Genomic DNA, 24,465 nt, shown 5'->3' on the forward strand with positions numbered 1-24,465 from the left:
AGTAGCGTTGAGGGGACTCCCAAAACGTGAGTCAACCTCTCTGTTGTTTGCCTGGGAAACTCTTGGTAGTGTAGCTCCTTAGGAATAGGGCCGTGCGTAGTGAGTGAGTGGTTGAGTGAGAGAGCAAGTGGCAGAAAAGTGATGGTGAATGTGAGCGGAGCAGAGGAAAAGGTTAGCAGTAAGTTGTCAGTCTGCCAGTAAATGTACAGCATAGGCTAGAGTGTGTCAGTTATGAAATGATGCAGCTTGTCAAGACCAAGAAGAATCTCGTCTGTTGATTCCCCAACTGCTGGAAAAGTGAAGGGGTTTAGCTCCAAAGTTAGCAACAATGGGTTAGCCCAACCTGACAACGCTAAACAAAGAAACAGAATGGAGAAATGTGTGGCTGCTGAGTCTCCTGAGTTTTCACAGTGCATCAACATGAATGTTCCACTAATATTCCTGTTTACATGCAGAGGGTTTTCAGAGTTTACCTCTGCTCCAGTAGTACAATCACAAGATCTCTGCAGGCAGTGAAATAAACCCACAAGGTGAAAAACATAAGTGAGTTGCTGCCTGATATTTATAAGTGATACTGATATGACTGATATTATAAATTTATAGTTACAGGCACATCCAGTACCTAGGTTGTCTCATGATGTTTACTACACTGCTGAGTGCTTTTGGTGCATCACTCTGATGCATCACCGTCAGTCAGGATAATAACCAAACCCCTCCATCCCTGACGCAGAGAAGGCACACTCTTTTTTTTCCAGCCCACTCACAGCTCTCTACTTTCCCCTCATTCCTCTCCTCTGTCTGCCTTCCTGCTCCAGCATATGTCATTTTGCCTGTGCAGGGGGGTAAACATGCAAGAGGGCCTTGTGTCACAAACTGCAGTAAAAAGCTTTCTGTTTTACTAATTGTACATTACAGTATATGCATATGTCCTAATGATGAAAATCAGTTAATCATACATCATGTTGCTGTGTAAAAAAACAAACATAAGTCAATGCACTATCTTTTACCCAAACAAAGGTTTGATCTAGCATGAACCCTGGTCAGCTGAGCTGACCTAGACCATGCATGTGTCTCTTTTCTGATAGTGTTTGCTAGATAATAAACAAGGTGTTTTCTGCTAGTTAGGCTTTCCTGGAATTTGCTTGACAAGCAAATACTAAAATGTGTTTGTGTGTGTGTGTCTTTGGCATCACCCTAGCATCATTCCCAACTGCATTAGCAGTGTGTGTGAATTTTAATCCAGTTAGGTATTTCACAGTGACCAACTAGCTTTCTAGCACATAAAGCATTGCAAACATTCCCTTTAGTGGATGTAAATTCCTCAAGACATGTTTAAGGTTCAAAACAAAACAAGTAGTTATGAGTATTTGTAATTGTGCTCTGTATAATTCAAATTTAGGAATGTAATTAACTATTTTCATTTTTAATTGCAATTATTTTTGACCAACTGCGTCTATAAAATATCAGAAGATATTGAAAAAAAATGCCCATCACCAGTTGCCAGAACCCAAGGTGACATAAACAGATTGCTTATTTTGTCTGTTAACAGCCAAAACCCAAATATATTCAGTTTACAATTATATGAAACAGAGAAAAGCAGCAAATCTGCACACTGGAGAAGATGGAATCAGACAATGTTTGGTATTTTTGCATTTTGACTTAAACATTTCATCGATTATCAACATTTTGATAGATTCGATATTTCTAGAAATTACATGATTTTTTTTCTGCTTCTCCTAGGCCTTTCTACGTGGAGCCCAGGAACATCGTAGATGATGACCCGCAGGAAAGAGTGTCTGCTGAGGCTGCCATCCTCAACAGCAGAGTACATTACTACAGCAAACTGACAGGCTCTTCTGACAGACTGCTGGTAGGTCTAATCATTACCCAGTTAGTTGTTAAAACATTATATTTATTATCATGACCATGGGCACAAATTTGCTAAGGCCTGTACCTACACATGAAACACAGTACCAAGTGTAAGTAAACCACACACACCATGTATTAAGACATTGTAGGTGTCAGGAAATTTTGACTGCAATCCACAACCCAGCTTATGGTAGCTTCAAAACACTCTGTGTGTCAGCTCTAATCAACAATTTATCTGCTGGTCTTGAAAAGTTGTAAAAAGCACTGAATTCAGGTCCCTCAAAAAAGGGTCTTGGAGGGTATTAAAAAGTATTGAATTTCATTAAGAAAGGTCTTGAATATTGTCTCTTTCCTGCTGTAGACAGTAACATTGGTTGTGAGATTGTGAGCTGTCAGAAGACATTTTACCTCTATAAACTACGAGTGAGACTGGTGTGACAGTGTATTGTGATGCAGGAAGCTGTTTTATCCTTTCTTGTGGAGTTTCAGGCTCCTCACACCACACTGTCTGCCATCTGCAGCAATTCATTTGTACACACCTCGAAACTGTAGTAGGAACTGTGGACAAATTTACAGTAAAAGCATCACATGCTGACACAGTTAAAACGTTTACAATAGCTGCATTGCAAAGCATGTCTGTTGTTTTCTTCTATATGTTTCCTTGTTCTTCTCATCCTTAAAGGAAAATTTCAGTTTATTTCAACCTGGCATATTTCCAATAAATGTGGCCATTGTGGCTCTATGTGTCATGCTGACTTAGCTCTCTCCAGCTCTTTTACTGAGATTCTGGCAATTCAGATTGAGATTTGGGCAAACGAGGCCTCGCATAGATTGAAGGTTATTGGGGCAAGCTCTGTCTGCCTCCTACTGCTTTTGAAATAAACATGATTTTTATATAAATCATTTGAAACGTTTGTTTCTGAGTCTGAATGAATTTAAACACAGAAACTAGCTTCCTTTAGCATTCATTATGGCTAATTGCATAGAGATCTATATATGGGTCAGATTACCGGCCAATGTAACCACCCGACAAGCATGTCTGAAGGAATATACAGTCACCTTAAGGGTTCTCCATTCTGAACTAGATTTTCCTTGCCACCTTTGCAGTATGCTTGCTCATTGAGGGTCAAGGCCTACTTATTGGTCTATTACAGTTCATGTAATAAAAATGTGTTTATACTCTCTACACCAATGTCTGTTTACTCTGAAATTACTAAATTCTATGGTCTGTCGCTAGTAACTCATTACAGCAATATTTTTGCTTTTATCATTTTTAAACATGTAGCATATTATAACACATTTTGCAACCGATGATAACATGAACTATAACCACATACAATTTGCAAATCTGATGTCTTACCATTTAAATGCTTTTTTTTCATTCAGGACAGCTGTTTACCTATATCTTGTATGTTTTTGCCTATATCTTTTACTATAATCTATTTTCCAACACCATTGGTGCTTGGACCCCTAACAAACTAAAAGCAAAATACAGTACACGTTGTCATGTTTTTCCTTTTCATGTGTGCATGTACTGTGTCGTAATTAAATGAAAATATATTATAAAACACATTATAAAAGGACAATTATATAGAATATATATATAAAAATCTATATATATATAATCAATCTCTCTCTCTCTCTCTCTCTCTCTCTCTCTCTCTCTCTCTCTATATATATATCTATATATATATCTATATATATATATATATATATATATATATATATCTACCTGCTCAAAATGCTTTGGTAGATCTTGCTCATTTATAATAGAAAATTGTATCTCAATCTTGCAATGCTTTATATCAAATTTGGTTTTGATAGAGTCAAAATTCGAAAAGTTCTACTCATTTTACTGTTTTTCAGCTCATGTAAATTTGCAAAAAATCCATCATGGCAGACTTTAATGGTCCATGAGGCTTTTTTGTAGAGCAAATTGAGCTGTGTGTCAAATTTCAAGCCAATCAGACTTACCATGTGGCAAGGCCTTTCCAATATTGAATTTTTTGACCTTAATTAAAGCGCCACTATGTGGCTGATTGGGCTCATATTTTTTGGGAAGCACATGCACATGATTTCCACTAATTGTGCTAAGTTTTATGTCTCCAGTACATTCCAGCTCACGGGAAATTGAGCAACAGTGTGAAAAAGCAGACAAAAACAATTGCTATTAAAGCTGCAAGCAGTGATGATTGCTCTTATCAGACATTGCACAAACAAGTTTAATATCAGCTCCTGTGTGTACTATGTGGCGCTAGACAACACTCACTATTTATACATCATGGTGATGTATAACAAATGTAGACCGCACCTTGTAAATGTCATGTGAATCAGATGTTTGTCACATAAGGCTGAATTTCCTGTTGCCAGTAGGCAGTGCTACAAGAGGGTCATTAATGCAGCAACACATTTAGTGGAGGTCGACTTAAATGTATATGCATTCTCATGAATATCAGACGTTGCACAAAGGAGTTAAATATCACTTCCTGTGTCCACTATGTGGCACTAGAGAACAAACACTAGTTATACAACATGTTACTGCATATCATGTGTAGACCACACTATGTAAATCGGAGGATGTTTGTCATATAACGCTGACCTCCTGTTGTCAGTAGGTGGTGCTATGAATATGACCCAAGAGTGACATATAGATGTGTTCAGACAAGGACTGTTATGTGACTCAAACACAGCATCCTGTTTCACGGTGAATAATGCATCGCCTTGGCAACAGCTTTTGATGAAAACTTAAAAGCTTCACCATTTAGCATCATCAACATCTTACAACTTAGCTGACCACATTTTTGGTGGATCTGTTTAACCTGCTAGGAGTAGTTAGTAAAAGTATGGGGCCTATAACTTCCTTTTGCCAGTAGGTGGCACTATCACTATGATTCAATATGGGCCTGTACATGTCTTTAGACCAGGACTCTTATTAAACATGTGAAATTTGGGAAAGATCTGACCAGATCTGTCACAACAGTTTATTTTGCAATGGTGAAACATAGAAATTCTCCACGACGCCATGGGAATGACGTTCAATGAAAACTCACAATCTTCACATTATAGCATCATCAGGGTCTTGAGGCTTTTCTGATTAAATTTCAGGTGGATCTGTTCATCCTGCAAGGCACAGGTCATAAAAATACAGCATCTGTAACTTCCTATTGCCAGTATGTGGCGCTGTGAGTATGACTCAATATTGACACATAGATGTGTTCAGATGAGGACCCTCATCAAGCATGAGAAATTTGGTGCAGATTGGGCAATATATTTTTGAGTCACAACAACTTCCTGTTTCATGGCGAAACATCGACATTCACATCGCCATGTCAATGAATACTCAAGATTTTGATAACTTTTTATAACAAAGGCCTTTAGATGACTCTGACCAAATTTTGAAGTCAGTCTTGTTCAATCTTTAGGAGGAGTTTGTTAAAATCAGGAAATGGCAAAAAATACGAAAAATCTCAAATTAAATTCAAAATGGCTGACTTCCTGTTGGATTTAAGGTATGGCTCCAAGAGGCTTTTTTTGTGCGTCCTAATGCCCTAATAATAGAGAATAATAATTCCTTCAGTTACAGGAGGGTCTTTGCACCGTTTGGTGCTCTGGCCCTAATAATAATTCCTTCAGTTACATGAGGGCTTCGCATTGCTCGGTGCTCGGGCACTAATAATAATTCCCTAAGTTATAAGAGGGCCTTCACACACCTAGGTGCCTGGGCCCTAATAATAGAGAAGAAGAATAATTTCTTCAGATACAATAGGGCCTTCACACCGCATGGTGCTCAGGCCTAGATAAAAATATCGCTAAGTAGAGCTGCAAGCGGCAATACGCAGGTTCAAACCTTTTTGTGCTCAACAGAAAGAAGCAGCTCAATCATTCAAAATGAAATCCATGGGCAGCAAATAGCGTGTTCAAGCCTTCACTAAGGTGAGCAAACTCAATTCAGCCACTTTTAATTCTGTTCATAGAAGGAGTGGCACCAATAATACATTTGGTTCATCATCAGAAAGCCTGCAGCATTTCAATAATTGTGCACTCAAAGTTCCGCCATTTGTCACCCTTCCATTTTACGAAACTGAGTTTGTAGACCTGTTCCCAGTGATGGACTGAACATATGTACCAAGGTGTATGATGATTGGACAAACAGTTAATGAGTTATGGCCAGTAATCTCTAAGTTCCGGCCTTTGCTAAGATATTTTGGTTGATGGCGGCCATGTTTTTCAATCGATCTTGCTCATTTATAAGAGAAATGTGTCTCACAGACCCCAAGGAGGTATGCCAAATTTGGTGTTGATGGAGACAAAATTCAAAAAGTTCTATTGATTTATCATCTATTCAAAATTAAAGCTGCAAGCAGCAACAAGCAGATTTCAGGCTTCAAAAATTTGAGCAAAGTCAGTTCAGCTAGTTTAATTCTGTTTAAAGAAGGACCGAGACCAATCACGCACTTGTTTCATCATCAGAAAGCATTCAGCATTTCAATAATTGCACACTCAACGTTCTGTATTCCTCTCCACTTCATCTGATTTGAACAAAATTTGGAATGTATGTTCAGTAGATAGTGCCAGATGTCAATGCCGGATCATGGCAGACTTTAATGGTCCAAGAGGCTTTTTTGTAGAGCACATTGAGCTTGACCTGTGTGTCAAATTTCAAGTCAGCCAGATCTACAATGTGAGATGTGTGGCCTTTCCAGAATTGCATTTTTGGGCCTTAATTACAGCACAACTATCTGACAGATTGCACTTATATTTCTCAGGAACACATGCACATCATTACCAGTTATTGGGCCAAGTTTCATGGTTTTAGGTCATTCCAGCTCATAGCAATTTGATCCGCAGCAGAAGACAACAAATGACAATTAGAATATTTTGCATTTTCTGAATAAAATGCGTGTTAGTTGGAAGCCATTTGCTGCCGCTGCTGCTGCTCCCAGCTGCTGCTGGCTGTCACCATGGCTACCGACGCTGCGAGCTGCTGCTCTGGCAGCAATTTTTAAAATCTTTTAGTACCACCTACAGGTGAAATAGTATCAAATGCTACAGATTTGTCCAGCATTCCCATCTGTACAACTATGCTTTATTTGTTTACCATGGAGTATTACATTAAAGAAATATGGCAGTTAATAAGTAGTATAGTGGTGTTTTACTAATGATCACAAAGGGGGGCTATTGGTGCCATGATTCAGTGTGTTGTGCACATTCTCATGGAGAACTTGTGTACTGTGTCTGCTTGGTGCAACAATATCACAGCATCCTGTTCTGATTAACATCATTATCTTTTAATATGATAAACTGAATCATATCCATAACATTAACTACTCTTATGGAGCGCAGAGTAAAGTTTTGGTGAGCAGGCATATGGAGAACAGAAATGCAGGGTTTGAGATTCATGGAAAAGAGACAGTAAACTGGTTTTTAATTAAAGATTTAAAATGCACTCGTCACTCTTGCCGATTAACAGGGCTCAGTGGGCGGACATGTCGCTCCACCAGAAACATCTCTAAATGTATCTACATTAGGAGTATTTACTCACTGAGAAATAGCCTAAACTGTACACACATTGCACTGACGTTCACAGCTAATGTTATACTGCTAACTTCATAGTCTCTGTTCCGGTCTGGCACCACAGTCACACACCTGTTCTCTCTCGAAGGATGTCATTATCCACACTGTGCAAATCTGGACTTGCAGCTAGAGCTACCACCAAATAAGAAGTGACTGCCTTGTTGTGAGGCGAGCTCAGTCTGTGAAAACATAATTTAAATAGATCAGAGAACGTATTTATTTACTTTTATACAGCAGAATGCATGTAGCCTATTTTTTTTAATATTGCCCATGCTCTGGTTCGTTGCGACTGCAATTTCCTTTGGAGTTGTGAAAAGAATGATCTGTTTTGTTGTTGTTTTTGTTGTTATAAAATACAAAAAGTCACTTTTGTGAACAAATCCAAGTTTAAGCAGTCTGTAGTAGGGCTGGACGATATGTCCAAAAATGTTATCACGATAAATGTCAAATCATTATTTTTTTCAAGTGTAAAGGCTGATTTTTGCTCCTGAGTGAAAAGTTGAAGAAACCAGTTGGTTAATTGTGGTTTTAAATTATTTAACAAGCTAAATTTGCCGTTTGCTTCACACCCAGAGTCAATTGCAGCACATTACACATTCACTTCCTTCTGTTCTTACCCTTTAAAATAAAAGCCCCAGTTCTTATATATTTTTCCCACAATTTTGGGATTATGCTCCCATCTTTTTCTTTCATCTCCTCCACACTGGAGCCACAGTTTACTTTGGTTTCCAAAGCAGCTAACCTCTCCTCCATGAATAGCAATTTGGTGTTTACTGCGGTAAATTGCTGTTTCACTTCAACAGAAAACTGCGTCATCTGGCGAGACAGCCCACTGATAGTATTCAGCAGTTGCAGGACTGGCTAAAAGGGTTGATCATGAGCCATTATAAAGCAGTTCATAGTTGTTAATATCATGTCAAAAGGTACTGCATTCAAACATGTCATGTCCCCATCATGTCCCTGTCTGGACAGATATTTTTATGGAAATCCAGTGGAAGTTTGGAGCTTGCAGGGAACAGACACACACAGCACATTGCTGGAGGATGTGTGGTAAACACGTCCACTGTGCATTTAAGCAACATGAGAAAAAGTGACAGTTGTCATTTCACTCTGCATAGTGGTTGCGATTTAAGATAATTAGTTCCAAGTCTTGTGTCTCAGTCCAGGGAAACAGACTAACTAGCCCTTCAACCCCTGTATGTATGAACAAAAGTGTTAAAAAGATTTTGAACAAAATAAATGGAGACAAAAACAAACGGTGGAAGAGGTTATGAATCTTGAAAGTTTTGAAATTTTGGAAAATGCTTAATTGTAACCATAATGTTTTCACAGTTAGGGATATACTTGAATTTGAATATACGCCTTGAAAAATGCTTGATTTTCAACATAATTGGCGATGACAATCCCATCATCATATTTGTTTGTTTTCTCCTGGCCTCTGACCCTGACCCTAAATGAGAAAGTAAAATAACTGAATGAGTTGCCATGAGCTCTAAACTTTTCTAATGAACCCTGATTAAAATAGTTGTTAATTGTTTAAATAAATTGTACTGTTTTGTGAATCTTTTTTATGAAATTATTGACGATTGCTAATGGCATACAAGGTAAATCATCATAGCATACTTACTTAAATAAGTAAATGTGTAATGTATTCAAGATACAATTTATGAGTCTAAAACTAAGCCTGATCTATTTATATCCGAGATTTTCTTAAAATGGAGTTGGTGAAACCTCTGGGCCATTAGTGAGTCTGAACCCCCCTACTATCCTGATTTGCATTTGTATAGCTCACTGCATCTTGATTTACATGTGAAAGCGTCCCCCAGTCCTAGGGGCTGGTGAGTCAACTGCCAGGCTTCTCTCAGCTTGTAAAACTGGCAGAAAATGACCTTTTCTGGCAGTTCCTTGCAGTTTTCTGTGCTGCCTACAAATTCCTGTGAACAGTTGTTAACCTGAACATCCACAGCAATATTACAGTGCTGCTTACTGACAAAAATCCCACTTTTAGCACAGTGATCATGATAATCCATAACACGCCATGTAGTTATTTAAAGTAATGCTAATTACTTATTTTTCATAACCACATGGGTTTAAGTTTTGTATATTTTAAAATTCATGAGACCTCTATCATATCAAATCACATAAATGGTGTTAAGCAATATTGATTGTATGGACAGTTTTTTAGGTTGCAGTGTTTTCTTGTCTTGAAAAACTGGTGTGAACATAATGTCTTTATTTGTTCAGTGCTCATCTGACTATCTGTGAGGACTTCATCTTTAGAATCTTGATGTTTATTTTCTCCAGAGTCCTCCAAACCATGTGATTCCCCGACCAGAGGAGATCTACATCTACAGCCCACTGGGGACAGCTTTCAAGGTGACAGGCAGTGACCACTCCTCTAAAAACCACAGCATCATCACCATGTAAGCCCTGCCATCATAAGTCAACCAGCACTTACTGTTGTCTTTGTACTAAAATGAATGTGTTTGACTGCTTTATTACCTTGCTTTTCTCATTCAGATTTGCCATATGGAACACAATGATGGGCACATCCATACTCAGCATACCTTGGGGTATAAAGCAGGTGATTCTTTTACACACTGGAAGTTCTTGGCTCATTTAAAGTCACCTTTTAAAATGACTAATTTTGTATTGACCTTAGTTATTCTTGAAATGCAGAGTGGCAGTAAATATGTGCTTTAAATTTGCCTTGCGGAACAAAAACAAAAAATAGTCAATGTCATTGTTGTCTTTGTGTCTTTAGGCTGGTTTCACTTTGGGGATCCTCATCCTCATCTTCACAGGCCTGCTGATGCTCTACTGTTGCTACATTGTCCTCAAATCACCAAAGGCTATACGTAAGTCCAGCAACATTTCTCATTTCTTCACAAGTTGGTATAACCAGCTCTTCCTCATCATCTGCAGGTGATACAGGTGCATCCTCTTTAGGCCATCCAGGAATGGATGATCTTCCAAATGCTACAAATAAAACCAAAAAATCACTATTTTGCCACATCATTTTATCTTTTATTCAGACATAATTATTATATTTATAATATAATATAATAAGATTAATATTTTCCTACTAATAGTATTAATTCTATTTTCTTACAACTTGGCTCTTATTTGCATAGGTTTGTCCATCACTCCATATCCTTATCAGAATATTGATACTGCAATAGGCTAGCACTGTACCCTCCAAGTTTATTGTTGTAATCTGGGAACGCTGGTACATCACTGGAAAGACTTAAGATAGGTCTCAAAACAGGAGCAGTCAGATGATCACATGTTTGAAACAAACCCCCTAGTTACTTATTTGGAAGAGAAAATGAAGGTGAATAGTAAAATTATCACCCAAACTAAGTCCATTGCAAACATACATGACAGTTTACTGACCCACTTCCTGCTTCATTTCTGACCTATTGTACTTGCTGTAGTTGTGTATACACCAGTGGCGGGATTGAGAATTTAGCTAGCAGCTAAAGTAAGAAGTTATCTTGATAGAGGTACTGTTTGGTTTTCTGTGTACAGAATCATGAGCAGAAAACAAAGCAGCATGTAGTTAAAAAAATCCACCTAAAAACTTGAGAACTCTCCTTCCAAGAAAAACAACAGTATTGATGCAACTAACAATTATTTTGAAAAAGTGTCAAAAGCCCAAGATGACGTCCTCAAATGTCTTATTTTGTCCCGACCAATAATCCACAACTCTAAGATATTCATTTTACTGTCATAGAGGACTAAAGAAACTTTATTCACATTAAAAATATTCACATTGAAGAAGCTGGAAACAGAGAATTTTGACTTTTTCCCCCGAAAAATTACTCATAACGATTAATCAATTATCAAAGTAATTGGTGATTTATTTAACAGTAAGCAACTAATAGATGAATCGATTAATTATTTCAGCTCTAAACAACAGCATCCATTGGTTTAGCAAATCCCTAAAAATAGCTGGTTATAGTTATTGTGTGAGAGCTCTCACACTCTTGTTAGGGCCCGAGCATGAAAGCACCAGGGGCCCAATGGTCCCTGGCACTGAAAGTGCATTGAACCTGTTGTTTTTGTGAAGATTATTAGGGTCCGTGCACTGAATGTGAAGGCCCTATGGTATTTGAAGGAATTATTATTATTATTATTATTATTATTATTATTATTATTATTATTATTATTGTAGTGGAATCCACTCATAGTGATCATGTCTGTCCAGGTCAAATTGAGCACTATAAGCGGATGATTATTATAACTGATTTTTTCTTTTTCTTAATTTCTCATGAAGATTACCATTTAATTGACATTTGTATATTTATTACATGAATATAAAATAATGCAACGGGCAGCTTTGCTATTTACTGAATTTTATTGACTGTTTCAAAATACAGTACAGCTGTTTCAAATGCTTGTTGTTTTTCTGCCGCATCTTGTTGGATTGTTTTTGGCAGTTTGTCATAAGCTTCAAGGAGACTATATTTTTCATTGAGAGACTTTTTTTTCCTGTCATGATTTCAATGCATACGCAGCACCAGCCTCAGGTAACCATCTCAAAGCAGAAGGGTTGTGCGCTTAGGCTGCAGGGTGGGGGCCACAGGGGCCCACAGTGAGAGAGTTGAACCAGAATCAGCTGAAGGCCCTATTGCGTCTGAAGTAATTCTTCTTCTTCTTCTTCTTCCTCTTATTCTTATTCTTATTATTATTCTCCGCAATGAATCACTAAACGCCACTCCCATCAGTCATCATAGATAAAGGTGATCACTCAGAAAAACTTTGTATTGATTTGCAGTGACCCTTCCCTCTAAGGGGACAAGTGGACCCAAACCATGCCAGCAAAATGCCCTCCACAACATAACAGAGCCACCAGATCCCCTCACTGTAGGGGTCAAGCATTCAGACCTGTACCAGTTTTTCCTTTAATTTGTTATCTGTCTGTAGTTCATCAAACATATACACAATTTCTAATAAGTCATCTCTAGCGTCATGTACTGCACACAGGAAATAATATTTTACCCATTCACACAGTGTCCGATAATCCTGAAAATTCAAGTCCGTGTCAATAGACCTCCAGTAGCAATTCAATGGCTGCCATTCCCTCCAATGCGTGCAAGATGTGTGCAAAGATGTTTTTAAAAGTGTGTTCAGCTCTCACTACTTTTGTAGCTTCCAACTGAATCTCTGTGATTAGTTTCTCTCCCATGTCCCTGTTTGTTCTGTTTGTAGGGCTGTAGTCAACCAAAGAAAATCTTGGTCGACTAAAATCATACATAATCTTCAACTAATCGATTAGTGGCGTGGGGGGGGGGGTGTAATGGGACAAAGTGCACAGTAAACTTGGCAGCCACACATTTCTCTGTTCTGTATTTCTCTGTTTTGTGTCTTCAGGTTATGCTAGCCCATTGTTGCTAACTTTGGAGCTAACCCCCTTTACTTTTCCAGCATTTGGGGAAACAACAGACGTGACTTTTAAGCATTTATTAACTGACACACTGTAGTCTGCACTGTAAATTTACTGCCAGACTGACAACTTACTACTGACCTTTTCCTCTGCCCTGCTCGCATCCACCGTCACTTCTCTGCCCCTCGCTCTTTCCCACTCGCTATGCAAACATACTCTTAATGGAGCTACGCTACCAATAGTTTCCTAGGCAACTACACAGAGGTTGACTCACGTACCGGAACAGCGCTGCACAGAGACTCCCAGACTCTATATCCATTCATTCGGATATCAAATATTCAAAAATATATTTTTTGGCCTGGCGGGGGTTCTCGTTGTGTCATTATGGAGAAAAACAGGTTCAGTAAACGTTCAGTACGGTCGATAAACATTGAGTACAGTTAGACCCAACAGTCTCCATTAGGTTGGGCAAGTTCAAAGTTGTGAAAACAATGGGGGTGTTTTGAATACACTGTTAGTCTGTCCCTCCCGCTGCAGGAAATAATGGATTACTCCTGGAAAGCTATTGATGTAACACTTTTCTCCTTAACACGGAAAATAACACAGAGATTATTCGACCAATGAGAATTTAGTCGGACGAGAGCATATCGACCAACTAATTGACCAGTCGATGTTTGCCATATCAGAGATTTAAATTTTAAATGGACTGCACTTGTATAGTGCCTCTCTAGTCTTTCGACCACTCAAAGTGCTTTTACACTACGTGTCACATTCACCCATTCATACACACATTCTTAAGCTGAATGGGTACAAGGGCTACCATGCAAGGTCCCAACCTGCCCATCAGGGGGAACTTATCATTCACACACATTCATACACTGATGGCACAGCCATCAGGAGCAATTTGGGGTTCAGTATCTTGCCCAAGGACACTTTGACATGCAGACTGGAGGAGCTGGGAATCGAACCGCCGATCTTCTGATTAGTGGATGACCCGCTTCACCTCCTGAACACAGCCGCTGTAGACGAATTAAGTTACTGCAAATGAAAACATTTCAAGATATAAAGACAAATAGTAGCTTTGATGTCTGCCGTGTGGGTGTTAAGTGACAGTTCACTCCCTGACTCCAGGACCCTGATTTGAACTATTGTTGCAATATTTCGGTAAGTTTAATTTTACTTGATAACGATACCTCCCGTGTTAGTTAGCTAATGTTAGCACAAGTGTGCACCTCCACTCGGTGTCCCTGGTAAGCTAGCGTTAGCTTTAGTCTGAGGTAGCAGGGTGTGTTTCCAGAGCATGAAAGGCAACACCCCGCACTCCTTATTTGGAAGGTTGTGGCTCTAAATGGAAGTGATGGCGCTGACCATAAGCAGCAACTCTGGGCTTCAAACCGGCTACAATGTAAACCAACGGGTGACATCACACCTTGCGATGTCCATCTTTACGCACAGTCTATGGTGGAAATTTTGGCCTTATTTTGAAGGCATCTGTGACTTTCAGTCTTTCTCGTTAGCTTAACATAGTGTGACATCAACCATTTAACCATGGCATAAAACATGTAGTTTTTTCTTGAGCTGCTGAACCAGCATCAGAAAATCTGTTAGGATTCTTTACAGACTCTGGCACAGCAGTCCAACAGTACCTGCCTCAGAGTCATTTTGATACATGTTTCTGTTGGAGCTAAACAGCGGTAGCTTAGTTGCTTGTTAGCTTTAGTTATATATTTTATATATTCTCAATAAAACTAAGTTGCTGATAGAGTAAAAGCTATTTAAATAAATAATGTCAATATAAATAACTCATGACGAGCAACATTTGACATAATGATCTAATACATTAATTTACAAGTCTACTGCCAATTGCCATCAGCATCTCAGATATTATTGCTATTTTTGTCAATTGATGAGAATTTATACTCTTTTTTTGTGTGGTTAGCGGTGCTAAACATATGGCCCCATTCCATCGTGTACGACATTTAGCCCATATCCAACTTGCAGTGAGTGGCCTCTTCAACCAACTTGTTATAAGACTTTTCTAGAATTAAGTGTAATTTTCTGGATGCTAGTACAGCAAACCCCCCTTACTACTGCATGTTTTTCTTTTTCTTTAAACAACAGAAACTGCACTGGGAATAAATGGAATGACCTCACCCATTAGTAGAATAATATATTTGCAGTGTGTATTTATTTTCCAAATAGGAAGGGACCTGCGGATTTTGGCAACCCCATGACCTTTCACAATAACACTGCTATGGAACTTTGCTCTAGCTTCTCTTCCGCAGATGTTGTGTAAGCTACCCAGCATGATGACTTTAAAAGTAACGGCTAATTAGGGACATAATTAGTCTACCCTGTGCTGAGTGCTTTATTGTTTTTGTAATGATTACAAATGATCTTACTCCACATTACCAATGGTAATTATCAAGACGTTGGACATTATTATGCAAAGAGGTGTTTGGGATGAGTGTCTGTTGTCTACATTTACCCACAGAAGAGTGGCTACTTTAGCATATATGCCATACTCCACAGCAGCATGCACACTGACCCCATCAAGTAGATGCATGAGATTACAGTTCTTATGATTAGACATCATTGTATCTTTTGATATTCCTCCATTCTCATGACATATAAATTGTGCGGACAAATAAACACATGTGAGCTGCGTTTTACAAATAGAGTTGTAAAGTGGGAGGAACTGCAGATGCAAGACATTTTCCTCACTGTAAAATTTAGGGCTGCAACTAATGATTATTTTCATTATTGATTAATCTGTCGATTCATTTCCCGATTAATTGATTAGTTGTTTGGTCCATAAAATGTCGGAAAATGGTGACAAATGTCTATCACTGTTTCCCAGACCCTGAAATGACATCCGTAAATGTCTTGCTTTGTACTGGCCAGCAGTCCATAAACCAAAGATATTCAGTTTACTATCATTGAGGACTAAAGAAACCAGAAAATATTCACATTTAAGAAGCTGAAATCAGAGAATATGGATTTTTTTCTTAAAAAAATACTCAAAATGATTAGTCCATTATTAAAATAGTTGCCAATTAATTTAATAGTTGTAAACTTATTGATTAGTCAACTAATCATTGCAGTAAAGTTTAGTAAAATTCATACTGTACGGATGAATGTCGTTGTTGCTCCCCAGAGAAGCTTGAAAATCTCCTTGATATTTTAATGATATAATAGCGTTGTGTAATGGCCAAGGTTATAAATATTAAAAACTAACTTTATTTTCTTTCAGTTTGGTATGGTAAAAGCCTATAAATGCTACATCCATTAATCCATTAGGAGGCTGTTGCTATGGCGAAGACAACAGCCAGAGGTGCAAATCGGAGCTGCAGCAAATTTAGAATGTTTCAGTAGGAACAAAACTCAACAACATAGCTGCTTAATTCATCTAAAATTGGGCCAGATGATCAAAGGTTCCTCACCTTGGAAATTTTGTTGACTTTCCTTAGTTTTTTTATGTCCACATGCTTGTACCTATGACTTTTCACCAAAGAACCAAATACCCACTGCTCATCTCATCCATTCTTTCCTCATCAGCCTATGTGGATACATCAGACTGGGAGTTTCCTGATGTTTGTAGGTACTACTTTGGCAAGTTTGGCCAGTGGTCCAGCTTGGTGTTCTCCATGGTGTCACTTATTGGAGCCATGGTGGTTTACTGGGTCCTCATGTCCAACTTCCTCTACAACACCGGGCAGTTTATCTACAGTAAGTCAATGCTCTTGCCAGTACCAGAAAGGAGGTATCATATAATTATGTTGCTCCATTTGGTTGATTGATTAAACAAAAGCAACTCAGCACTTTAAAGGTAACACATATCAGTGGTGTCTGACATGCATCAAAACACATGCCCTCTCTGGCTACTCTACCTTAGCCACATCTCTGGTGTGTGTTGCCTTTAAGGAGTAGTCTCAACTGCTTATAGATTATGGTTATTTTGTTCAGAGAGATGGTAAATTATTAGTCGTAACACCTCTAAAATGTCTTGATGCAAGAGGTGGTTTTGCTTTGATCTGATCTGATGGTTTCCTCTCCTGTGAACAGATTATGCTCACAATGTCAGCACGTCAGATTCAGAGTTTGGAACCAACGGCACGGATAAAGGTAAGTCATACACACTAACAAATTGTCATATCCTCAACCAAGAAATTTGACTTTCAACCTGGTAAAAGTACATAACATATGCAGACTTGAGCATAAAACATAATAAAATACATACAAGATACAAATATGTTATACACATATTATCTATTATACTCTATTATACTGTGTATAGCAGAGTGTATTAACATGGAAACATCACAATGTATACTATCAAAGATCCCGTAAATGTTAAAAAGAGTAAATATTGAGTATACAATATCAGTATGAGGCACGCCAGATTGAGATGAATGTCATAGTGCTAACTGCTGAGATAGAAAAAATATGCAAGCAGAGACATGTCATCAGTGTCATTTAACCTTATCAAAAGTGGATTACCATAGATTTGGTCTGCAAAACTCTAAATTGAATGTGAACATATCTAACAGATCTACCACTGTTTTGGATTGACGACCAAAGATTTCGCCATGTGTTTCTGACAACTGTCAACTTTGGTCTGGGACAGGCCAGAATCACAGTGTAGAAGGTCCTTTACTCATTGCTAATTTGTCTTTTGGAAGACTTGGCTAACCTTTAAATGCTAAGCAAATAAAGACAAAAAGAGTATGCGCCGGGAAAACAAAATTCTGCTGTTTAGTTTTGGAGCCTATGCATTTGTGATAATGGACAACTAGGAATGTTTTTATAGGGATCGACAAACCTTTGTTTATTGGCCAATACTTATCTGGCTGATAAGTGAATGAATTAAATCCAGAATACCCTGTTTTTGTAAATGTTATTTACATAGGATTTTTATGTGGAGAATACATATTTCTGTGTTTGGGGAAGTGATGTTCTTTATTATGATGAGGCAAGAAAAGAGTTTTTTTTTATCTCCCTCCAAATGTTATTAATAATGGAAATTCCATAATTGATGACAGAGAATAAGACAGTATATATTTTAGATATATTTTTTTGTACTGGTATCAATATCAGAAATGCCATATATTTCAGTGAAGATAATGTCATCATCACCATCTTTTCACATTCACTAGGTAAATTTTGAAGAATGCTGATATATGTCACCTTTTTTTTTATATTATGTCAGGAAATGCACTTTCCTGTATGTTTGTTGGGCTCCCATTTCTTGACTGCATACTTCATATTTTATGGACTAGTTGTTTCCTAAATCTCAAGCAGGAAAAAAAAAATTTTTAGTTAGTAAACTGAATTTGATAATGTTTTGATGATTCCTTCACTAGTCATCTGTCCATACCCAAACATTGACCCTGGAGGGAACTACACAATCAACACACTTTACCTTGGCAACAGCGGAAATGATACCTCTGATGTCATCTCTTTTGGACACTGGTGGAGCAAAACTGACACCATCCCCCTCTACCTCATCATTCTACTGCTGCCCCTGCTCTGCTTCCGCTCAGCCTCCTTCTTCGCAAGGTTCACCTTCTTGGGTAAGACAGAGTGAGAACAAACACATAAAGATTTGGTAGTAGTGATTTCAGAAGGCTTGCACATTGGCCTTTTTGAAAAAAGAAAACGCCCAGCGTACTACTAGAACTTCCCATCTCACTGTTGTGAGTTTTGTGTTTTGAAACTCAACATAGTTCACAGTTCAATTTGGAAACATCAGGAATGACTTGGAGGATTTGCAGTTATATACATATATATATATATATATATATATATGTATGTATGTATGTATATATATATATATATATATATATATATATATATATATATATATATATATATATATATATATATATATATATATATATGTATGTATATATATATATATATATATATGTATGTATATATATATATGTATGTGTGTGTGTGTATATATATATATATATATATATATATATATATATATATATATATATATATATATATATATATATATATATACACAATGTATGATTATTATCTCAATAATTCTTAACAGATTCCAGAAAAAAGGCTAGTTTTTAACAATCACTTAAAGGCCTCAACTTATGTTGCTGTCTTCAGATTCAGAGGCAGAGGATAAATGGTAAATAAGTTTTATGAGCTGGCTGTGGGTTTTCCTTCTGAATATGTGGCGTGCTGCATCATTCATCCATCCAGTGTTGTCTCATTCCTTCCTGTCCAGGCACCATCTCAGTGGTCTACCTGATTGTTCTGGTGACTATTAAAGCTGTCCGCCTTGGCTTCCACCTAGAGTTCCACTGGTTTGACACAACCCAGTTCTATGTTCCAGGTAAACCTAATGCACATTTGAATGCCTCTTCAAGTTTCTTTCCTCAGTGACTCAGATGAACCTGGAAGACATACTTAAGCATGCTATAGTCCAGTTATACAGTACAACCCACATACTCAGCTCTGCTGCTCATCCCACAAATGCATGTTCCTTACAAATATGGCACCATTTAAAAGGGAACTGAACAGGCTTTCCAACAGTATTTATTGCCAAGAAGCATTGTTACATCAAAGAAATAATCTACCAAACACAAATTTCCTTACTTTTTGTGCTATGTTTAATTTAGGAAGTCATGACTTGATACCACCACAGATATCTGGATAAAAAGACCAACTCTGGTGCAAAATTACATTTGGCATCAAGTAGCTTACAACTAGCTGCCTACTAACTAATTAGTATGATGAAGCAGGTTATTGAGTTATGCCTGTTATTTGCATTCTTCACAAACAATCACTAAACCAAATGGTGTTATTACTTTGTTGACCTGGAATCTGATTTATCAACATAAATTCAAATTTATCTTTTAACCCTACTATGTAATATAACATACATTTTATTGATAATATAATTAGAATAATCAGTTACACAATAACAAGGCCATTTCATAGTGTAATGGTTTCTGCCTTATATAACTGATACCCCCTGCTGATGTAGATAAGGCACCGGCAGACAGCTGTCCTCTTCCTCTGACCTAGGTATCGAATGGGTTCCCAAATTCTACATGCGAGACCACCTTAGCCTGCTTAGGGAACCAATATTCAGCTTGGCTTATATAATCACCCGCTGTCGTTGAACCACTCTATAACTGGCCTATTTAGTCAGGAATGCCTGACAGCCAGGTCACACCGAAAATGTGTGGGTGCAAATAGGTGTTGGAGGTTTGAAAGCACTCCAAGATGAAAAAAACAAAAAGGAAAAAAGCCTTGAGACCTCTCTCCACTTTTATATCATTCATCTTAAAGCATCTACATCTCAAAATCCATATACGGTCGACTGACCAGAACATCAGCAAACTATTGGATAATTCTAGTTTGTGTTGCACAATACAATTTTTAGAACAGTATAAGATATTTTTAACATTTCCAAGACTTCATGGTTAAAGGTCAAGGATGTAGAGTGTCTGTGTCAGGTGCAGAGACCACATCTCACTTTGCAGGCCACTGGTTTCCTGCTGATCTAAGCAGGAATGTTAACGTCCACTTGCACGAAAGTTTAGATACAATTCAGCTCAACTGACAATATTTTCCATCATATGTTTTGTATAATTGTCAGTTTTCATTGAGTCTTTGCAGAGAATTATTTTAGAGCTAGGTTTAGGTGGAGTGTGTCTCGGGCATACCATTGTGAAACCTTTAACAATAGGAAATTGCAGTGTTATAGTGTAACTAACCTAATGAATGTCCACTGTGCATTATGTGTTTTGGACTTTGACTTTGAAATTTTCTAGGGGGCGCTCTTGAGCATTTTGCCACATCCAAGCCCAAGACCCATATCATTTGTCAAGTTTCGCCAGTTCTGATGCTTTTACAAATTTTTGTTACTTTATCAAGCACCCCTAGCACCTCAAAAGTGCTAAAAGTAATTAGTGGGCGCTATAGAGCCGATGTGCCACGCCCAAGCCCAATTGCAATATAAAATCGAAATACTTACGTGTGTATCCAGGTGTCAAACATGTATTCGTAAAATGAAAATTGATGCATAAAAAAAAATAAAATAAAATTCTGGGCAGAATGATGGGAGTAATGACCCCACCGAATTTCATGAACAACAAAGCAACTTTTTTGCCACAATGGCCACTGACTTCCTGTTGTCAGTACATGGCGCTCTGACTATGATGCAATATTGATATGTAGTATTGATATGTATTGATATGTGTTCAGGCCTGGACTATTATCAAGCATGTGAAATTTGGATCAGATTGAACAAAGTCCAGTGGAGTTACAACAACTTCCAGTTTCTTGGCAAAACATGCAAATTTACTGGCACGCCATGTCAAGGGCGTTCAGTGAAATGTCAAGATTTTGATAACTTTGCATTGCGAAGGTCTGTAGATGACACAGACCAAATTTGAAGTTGGTTGGGTTAAATCTCCAGGAGGATTTTGTTAAAATACAGCGCCTGGAAATTGCAAAAAATGTGCAAAAATTGCAAATTAAATTCAAAATGGCTGATTTCCTGTCGGATTTAGGGTATGGCTCCAAGAGGGCTAATAATAATTCCTTCAGATACAATAGGGCTTTTGCACCATTCGGTGCTCGGGCCCTAATTAAAACTGCAAGCAGCAATGAACTGTGGTATCACTATTGGAGGTCTGTTGACACGGCTCTGAATTGTCAGGATTATCGGACACTGTGTGAATGGGTAAAATATTATTTTTGGTGTGCAGTACATGGTACTGGATATGACTTATTAGAAGATGTGTATATATTTGATGAACTACGTGTCATTTAGGCCTCACTTGCTGTTGCATGTAGGAAACACTACATAAGGGAATTATTATTGTAGCGATACCTTGACGAATACTGGACATTGCATGTATGAGATAACTATCACTTCCTGAGTCCACTATGTGGTGCTAGAGAACATCCATTATTTATACGTCATTTTGCTGTATATTGTGTGTAGACCACACCATGTAAATTTCATGTAAATCGGATGATGTTTGTCACATAAGGCTGATTTCCTCTTGCCAGTAGGTGATGCTATGATTATGACTCAATATTGATATGTAGATGTGTTCCGGCCTGGACTCTTATAAAACATGAGAAATTTGGGGCCGATTCGACAAAGTAAAGTGGAGTTACAACAACTTCCTGTTTAATGCCCCAAACATGTTTTTGGCAAAATTCACCGCCAGCCACACCAAGGGTGATCCATGAAATATAAAAAAACTTATATCTTTAGATATACATCTTTAGATGTAACCTACCAAATTTGAAGTCGCTTGGGTTAAATTTCTAGGAGTTAATTAAAATACAACGCCTGTCAGTGGCTTCATTTTGCAAAGAAAATACACAATTTATTCAAAACGGCTGCCTACCAAATGTCATAAATCTGCATCAAAATTAAAGGTGGGGGCTTTGACTTTTGAAATTTTTTAGGGGGCACCCTTGAACTACTGTGCCACACCCATGCCCAAGAGAGAGTTCCAAGGGACCCCTTTTACCCGTTTTACTATGACATAGTTGGTACCAATGGATGCCTTAGGTCATCGTTTCATATGATACCAGTACCTAGCTTTAAAACTGAGCCCACTACAGCCTCTGAAAGACAGTAAGACTGACAAATTTTCTCTGTCCACTGATGCTCCCCACTCAATGAACCGTTCACGTTTTGGGTGTAGTAATGAACATTGCAGCCACTAGGGAGCACTAGTGAGGATTTAGATGTTTTTTTTTTATTCACATACAGTAGAAAATGCATAATTTCTGTCCTACCCTGTGTTCTTCCAGAGTTCAGACTGCTTTTCCCTCAGCTGACTGGTGTTCTCACTCTGGCCTTCTTCATTCACAACTGCATCATCACATTAATGAAGAGCAACATGCACCAAGAGAACAATGTAAGCCTTACTTACCCATGCTCCTGCAGAACTTCACACACTGCAAACATGCATTCAACTGCACTGATCTTGTGTCTGCTGACTTAGTTCAGATAACACAATTCAACATTGCAAGTGATGGCAGTGCCTTTAGTGTCCACCTCAGAAATGGGAAGGAAAGAGTCTTTAAATATAAAGTCAATTTAGTCAGGACAAACCCTTTTTTTTTTCCTTATCACAGTTTATGTGAAAAACACAATAAGTAAGGTGATGCTGAGTTTAAGGTGAATGTGTTTTGGTGTTTTCAGGTGCGGGACCTGTCCGTGGCTTATCTTCTGGTAGGGCTGACCTATCTGTATGTGGGAGCGTTGATCTTTGCTGCCTTTCCATCACCTCCTCTCGTAAAAGACTGCATTGAACCAGTAAGATTTACTTCAGTTTTCGTATCATTTTTTGCCATATAAACTTGAATAACTACTGTTAATAATAACTTTGCAACATTAAAACAGTATTTTTGCTTCTCCTTTCAATCAATGTTCACCAAAAGTGTAATGTATAACACATTTAGTTGTGCCTGAAAAATGTTTTTTGCTGTTGTGTACAGTTTTCCTAAAGTAGCTTTTGGCTGTGATTTATTTGACAGAAACTGCCATAACTTTTGAAGGTATTGTGCACTGCAACCAAATCTAACACATGCATAAGCAGCCCAACAAAATTTGACAACAATTTTCATACAGCAGACACTCTAGCAATGTGGTAGATTTAAAGGGCCATAACTTAATGGCCATAAGACTGACTCACTTGACATTTTGCACAGTTCATCCTTACACAAAGAAAGCCATAATATTACCAGACATGTCTTTGAATGCAGATTTGGATCCAAATGCTGATTGAAGACCTCAGCAACTAGTTTGATTATCAGCCTTGACAGAGGTAGTGGTTAAGAAATAAAATATGACAACACATTGGTTTACTTCATATCAGAATCAAATACCTTTATAGAATATACACCCACTCACACACTCTTAATTAGGAACACCTGCTTATTCATGCAGTTATCCAATCAGTCAATCATGTGGCAGCAGTGCAATGCATAAAATCATGCAGATACAGATCAGGAGCTTCAGTTAATGTTCACATCAAACATCCGAATGGGGAAATGTGATCTCAGTGACATTGACCATGGCATGATTTTTGGTGCCAGACGGGCTGGTTTGAGTATTACTGAAACTGCTGATATCCTGCTGAGATTTTCATGCACATTAGTGTCCAGGAATTTGTCTTGGTGTTGTGGTGCATAACAATCAAAATATAGTAGGTAAGAGAAAAAACAAGTATCTATACTAGGGATTTGCGATATGATTATATATATCGTGTGACAATAGAAATATTTAAATCGTTTCATATTATGCTCTTGTTTATTTCATTGTGTCGCAAATCACACTCTTTACAGCAATATTTTTTTGTGTAGGCTGTCCATCTTTTGCATGGATTACATTAATAAATTACTCTCTTTGGCTTTTTACTCACAAAGTTTTTATTAGACTTACAGTAACGTAACGAGTGTAGTTGTCGTCGGCTCAAGTACTTCACCTGGTTTTCACTGTCTCTCCTCTGCTCCGCTTTGTGTATGTAGCATACACAGAGGGCTCAGCCCTGCCCGAGATGAAACACAGGGAGCAGAAGAGATTAGTGTGAGCATAAATGACAGCAAAGCGCTGTAGAGACGTG

At 37.9% G+C, this 24,465-nt stretch overlaps 1 protein-coding gene across 4 annotated transcripts in view; it reads left to right on the forward strand.

Moving 5' to 3' along the window:
• Positions 1–24,465, forward strand: part of slc38a9 (solute carrier family 38 member 9) — a 47,325-nt gene that overhangs the window by 7,346 nt on the left and 15,514 nt on the right. For all 4 annotated transcript variants that reach the window (XR_010924607.1, XM_067573783.1, XM_067573782.1 and 1 more), the window contains 10 exons: positions 1,741–1,870; positions 9,748–9,866; positions 9,964–10,027; positions 10,208–10,301; positions 16,391–16,561; positions 16,898–16,957; positions 18,196–18,405; positions 19,089–19,196; positions 22,649–22,755; positions 23,043–23,156. Coding sequence is in view for 3 of the 4 variants with exons in the window: in XM_067573783.1 (XP_067429884.1) it covers positions 1,741–1,870; positions 9,748–9,866; positions 9,964–10,027; positions 10,208–10,301; positions 16,391–16,561; positions 16,898–16,957; positions 18,196–18,405; positions 19,089–19,196; positions 22,649–22,755; positions 23,043–23,156 (1,177 nt within the window). In the remaining variant the exon portion in view is untranslated. The remainder of the gene's footprint in view (positions 1–1,740; positions 1,871–9,747; positions 9,867–9,963; positions 10,028–10,207; positions 10,302–16,390; positions 16,562–16,897; positions 16,958–18,195; positions 18,406–19,088; positions 19,197–22,648; positions 22,756–23,042; positions 23,157–24,465) is intronic.

The sequence above is a fragment of the Thunnus thynnus genome, chromosome 19, assembly GCF_963924715.1.
Source record: "Thunnus thynnus chromosome 19, fThuThy2.1, whole genome shotgun sequence".
Taxonomy (NCBI): domain Eukaryota; kingdom Metazoa; phylum Chordata; class Actinopteri; order Scombriformes; family Scombridae; genus Thunnus; species Thunnus thynnus.